Raw genomic sequence first — 5,470 nt, forward strand, 5'->3', positions numbered from 1 at the left:
ATACACGGGGTGAAACAATAGATGTGCCATGTATGATGTGCGGTCATTGTGTATGTACCATACTGCAGATCTTTGAGAGGCTCAAAAGGGAGCAGGATAATACAAACACTGTGGACGCCTCAGATAAGATTGAACAAGAAGAATCAAACAATTGGTCGCTTTTAAGCACAAGGGGGCTATCCCGAAAAAAGCTGGTTTGAGAAAATCGAAGGTAAAATTTTAGGACCCTTTTTCAGTTTCTTTAAAAGACAAGGAGAGTTTTCTCTACAATCCAACAAATATACACACCAATGAAACCAAACTTCTCCTTTAGGTAGGGCAATGTCCACTTTTGGTGTAGGTTAAGATTTCTGGAAACCCCTGAAATCTGGGTTAGCCCGTTTATCTTTAAAAGTGACCAATTGTTATTAGCTCAACAACGAAGAAGGAACTTCAATCCAAAAACTTCAATGAGCAACTGGAGGGCTTTTGGCAGCAGGTCACTGGGCAGGCTTCTCCTGTTTTCCTGTCAGTTCTCAGCATTCCAGCTGCCCGAATTCCCTGATGAGACAGGTCTTTGAGACGAGTGCATCTTGTAGAAAAGTTGTCCATGTAGATTTGCTTGTCTGCAGGGGCGAAGGCTGACTTGTTTGACAGGGTAATCAAAGTGAAATGGGACCAGATAGGGCCTGTAGATATCACACAAGAATCTTACTCGAGGCGGCGACTCTGAGTTGTGAATGAAAACAAATCCGGAATTCATATTGTATGTTCAACCGCCAAAATAATCGGGAAAGTATCTTATTAAATATCAGTTCCCACTAAAATTAAACTTAACTTTAGATGTGAATACATAAACACAAAGCAAAGAAGCAGAGATGTCAGTACAAGATCTATATGTTATAGATCTACCAGTGAGTCTAGCTCTTTGGTAGAACATGACAATTATCATTTTTTAAATTTCACATTTGGCTGTTTTTGTTAGCCTTTCGCGGCCAGGAGCTGGTGTCATAATCGAGGTCACGATCTGATTATAGGACGGTAAAAAGTCGAGGAAAAAAAACAAGCACAAGCAGCAGTCAAGAGATTATTAAGAGTTAGTTCCCCTCACATTTGTGAGGTAGACTCGACCAGTGTTAGTGAGCTTACTTAATCAGGGCTTGTGATTGATTTTAACTGTGGCCCCAAAGGGGTGAACAGGGTATATGTGGCAATGAAACAGCTTTGACTGCCATGCACATGTTCCCTTCAACTCTATTCCAGCCTCACTTTAAGCTTACTTAATCAAAGCTTGCCACTGCTTATGGAGTGGCCCGAGAGGGGTGAGGAGGCTAGGCTATTTCTGTGGCCGTGAAACCGTTTTGAATGTTAGGCATACTGTTCGTTGTTGGTTACGAACGTCTTTTTACATTTAATTTATGAGGTTTACGTTTAAGGATGAATTTGACAGCGAAAATGTTTCAAAATTAGAAAGGGAAGCAGTGATTATTTGATTATATAGACGCTTTGCCCCTGCTTGTCTGTTGAAAGCAAGGGGGGTGGGGGTTGGGGATGTTAAGGAACACTGAATGTATAAATATTCAGACAAATATCTTAATGTAATATAAAGACGAACTCCTACCTTTTCAGTAGCGCAAGAAGGAACTTTTATTTTGTTTGAAACAAGAGCAGGTTGATTTTCCGTACTGTGACTTGACGTTGGCTCTGTCCCTCTCTCGTGAAAGACTATTAGTGACTCAAGTGACTGACATCGGCTCGATGCTCACTCGAGCCTCTCTTTCTCGTGACAGGCGTTTCTCGTGCAAGAAAACTCGTGATTAAACTCCCCTTATCAGCCGGTTGGCAGAAAGGTTTTTAATGTCAAAAACGGGTCAAGTATCTATAACAGGGGGTTTAGGGTGTACCAAAGCAAACAAAATAGTTGGGCACAGATAACATGAACACAGACAGCTTGAAATCACTGATAGCTTGTACTTGTACAATTTGCCATACCACGACTGACATCTCTTTAATTTATCGTTGTATCGATTTACTCAAAATATGGATGTGTCGAACACATTTGTCAATCCCCAACAAGTTTGTAAGTCGTTTGTGCCCGACTGTACTAAAACCAAAAAGTTTAACCCTATTACTATTACTGTCAGTGGTAAATTTGCACTGCATCAGGGGAAAGTCTCAGGAACAAGGCTGCACCTTCAGACGTAAGAAATGAGTAATTATGACAAATACAAAGACCAGGAAACTATACATATTTGGAAAGCTCTTTGAAAAAGCTATAACATATGCTGAAAAAATTTACGATTTCAACATTTCAGCAAGGTCATATGACCCCTAAAATCTGCCGGAAATATCGGAAACTACCAAGGACCCAAAGAAGCCATTTTCACTCACTTGCAGAAAGTCGCAGCCGCCGGCGATTCTAAGATGAACAGTGGACAATTTTTTTTGTTCCTCTATTTCAAAAAGCGTTTTAATAACTACAGGAAGTCCTTCTTTTTTAAAATTAAGGCACTTTCGTTCAGCTATGGTACTTCCGGGGTTCGCGAAGACGATATTCGGAAACTGCTGATGTTATAGGCAGTAACAGTCTGGTGGCAAAGAAAGTGCCGATCTCATCGGTACTTGTCAGTAATTGGGTTAGAGGTTATTCCATCGTAAAAGAAAACAAAACTTTACTATCCTTTCGACAAATGAAAAGCAAAATGAATTATATACAAGCAGACAACTGTCAAGAGACCTTAGTCGGAATGTAAAACAGAACAATTCGTATAGCACTAGACTTACTACTTACTGGTGTGACAAAATGACTTGACAAGGCTCATCATCCCATCGTGTGCAAGCCCTTTGCCTTGGTCTTCAGACATCTCATTAACCATCCTCTCCAAGAATACACCCTGAATCTTGAAAGGAGGAAAAAAAAAAAATGAACATGTATTGCATGACAAAGTAAAAAAATTACAAGTCTAGACTTGTGTCTTTTGTGTGGAGGTTAGGAGCTTCATCTTTGCAAGCAGAAGATGCGAGTTTAATTCTCAGGGGGGAATAATTTTTATTGAGTATATTTATTGGGCTTTCTTTTGTGACATTGTATCCCTGTTGGCCATGGTTGGCCTGAACTGGCAAGGTCAAAGTCCCACTCCTAAATGATCTAAACATTTTCCACTCTAAAGAGAGAATTTCTTTAGAAAGATAAAAACATGTATCACATAAGAGCACATTTTGTTTTCTTTTGGGAACAAAAACGTTCTGTCTATGCAGCGTAAAACATGTAATATAACTTCCACTCTAACAATTTTTATTGAAAAGGAAAGGGAGACCAATAAGAAATGCTTTTCTATAACTCTTTAACCATGCAATCTTAAATCACGTTTCCGCCTAATTCTCTTGTGCTTGTGGAAATGCGACCCGACATATTACGTTTCTAAAACCGCTTGTCCTTTGTTTACAGTGCGGCCATCTGGGATACAATGAAATCTCGCTTCCGGGTGACGATAATGGCCAGAGTTTCAAGGCATAGGGCTACATTAAAACAGAATAAATAATTTTTTAAAAATCATATCATTATCATAAGCTTACCTTACGGAGCAGGATACAACTGTTGAATATGATCAACAATGTTGTTGAATGTTTCCATTGGTGACTTTCTGTACTCCCCCCGCCACATAAATTCACCCAAGTGGGATGAGAGCATCGCCTCATTAGTACCACTCATGGCTTTAAATCGTCTCTTGGCATTTTTCCAAAAGTTTTCAACCTTATTTGTACATGCACCGGTTATGGGGTCGACGAAATTATGCTCATGAATTACGACAACGTGTTGGTATGCCGGCACAACGGGAATATTCACTATGTTATTATTTGAAGCAAAGGAGTTTCCATAAGCTTGAATGAACACACGTCACGGAAGTACGCGAACCACTGGATCACTGTATTCTCGCTCAATCCAGTCAGGGACACAGTATGAACAACTGGCTCCTTGAAACTCCAGGAGAAGAGAAGTTCAACAATGTTACATGAGGTCAACTGACTGTCCAAAGAAGGTGTCCTTACACAAAAAAACCTTCTCACCTTTATGAGCTGGGCCCCTAAAGCATCGTTCTTCACCCCTACCAGTTTTGACTAAAGTCATCTGCCTCGAATATTTGCAGACAAATTAGAGGCACTGATCTTATTAAATTGTTTTGTTGCAAAAATCTAAGCGCAGCTTCTTCATTGGAGGCATATATTAAAATATTATAAAAGCCATTGCGAAAAAACATATAGCAAAACACACATTGTGGAACTCAGTCAATTTTTAAAAAAATGATGAAACACACAACTAAAATCTTTTTTAAAAAGGCACAAGAAAAGGAGGAATTTTCAATGATTCAACCACTGAAAAAAAGCCTAATTAAACAGCTGTAAAAAAACAGTAACTCTATAGAAATATCCTGGAACTTTACACTGACTAAAATGAACCATGCAAGTCAACTGAAGTGGCGCGAAATTACTTTGGTGGAGTGGTTCGCTATGCCAAAATTAAATAACAAGTTGAACAGAAAATAATTCTTGTACCACTTGAACAGAAGTGTGTGTTTTTGCCATTTTAATGTGCTGTTTGGCATTGTATGCCTTGAAAATCTGGCCATTATCGTCATCCGGACCCGGAAGCGAGAGTTCAGTGTATCCAAGATGGCCACACTGTAAACAAAGGACCAGGACCGCAACATTGTGGTATTACCGGCAAAACAATTTAATAAGAGCGGACCATTGCACAGCGAGGCTTAGAAGTCGTTCCGACTTTGTTCAGTGTTGGGTCAACCAAAGTTCGATCTTGCCCAGATCTTACCTTTAACGAATGGGACACCATTGTGACAGGTGCAAAAGTATGTTGTCCAATGCCTGTCTGTTTGTGCAATTCCCTCCTCATAAATTCCTGCGAATCTATGGTCGTTGATACATAGATTCCACAAGTTTTCAATGTGGTTCGTGAATGCACCCGTAACAGGATCGATGAAATTACGTGCATGCACGACCACCTGATGCTGGTACGGTGGGTTTACTGGCAAGGCCACAATTCCATTCTTGTATGCTGCCCACGCGTCACTGTGTATGGAACCAGGGACAATGTTATCCCGGATTATTGGAAGCAGAGTCGCAGCTGATCTGTCAGGAACAAGTTGTATGAAAGACAGTCTTGTCGCCCTGCAGATTCCTCCAAATACCCACCGCCACCGCTCTGGAACTTAGTGGCCTCTGTTGTATTTTCTTTTTGATTTTGCAACGACACTTTCGTTGATTGCCACGACTAGTTCAGGCTCAGGGCGTCCCAGTAGTCTCTCCAACAATAGTAAAAGCCAACACCATTTTTGAGTTACAGAAACTGAAGGTAGATTGTACAGTAATTTGTCTACGTGCGGAGAGCAACTTATACTACAGTACTACACTCTGTCTGGTCTGAAGTTCATGCCTCTTCTTCCAACAAACTGAATCCTAGAGCACCTCTATCTCT

The 5,470-nt window shown here is 40.4% G+C and overlaps 1 protein-coding gene across 1 annotated transcript; it reads right to left on the minus strand.

Annotated features, from left to right (window-relative positions):
- Positions 1–334: 334 nt before the first annotated feature.
- On the minus strand, positions 335–4,871 carry LOC101862161 (the record flags this gene model as incomplete). The annotated part of the gene is given in 3 exon segments (XM_005112703.3): positions 335–668; positions 2,771–2,879; positions 4,808–4,871. Coding segments are annotated over 3 exon segments (409 nt in total), but the record flags the coding sequence as incomplete, so codon positions are not given.
- Positions 4,872–5,470: the final 599 nt, after the last annotated feature.

The sequence above is a fragment of the Aplysia californica genome, unplaced genomic scaffold (genome assembly GCF_000002075.1).
Source record: "Aplysia californica isolate F4 #8 unplaced genomic scaffold, AplCal3.0 scaffold01367, whole genome shotgun sequence".
NCBI classification, from domain to species: domain Eukaryota; kingdom Metazoa; phylum Mollusca; class Gastropoda; order Aplysiida; family Aplysiidae; genus Aplysia; species Aplysia californica.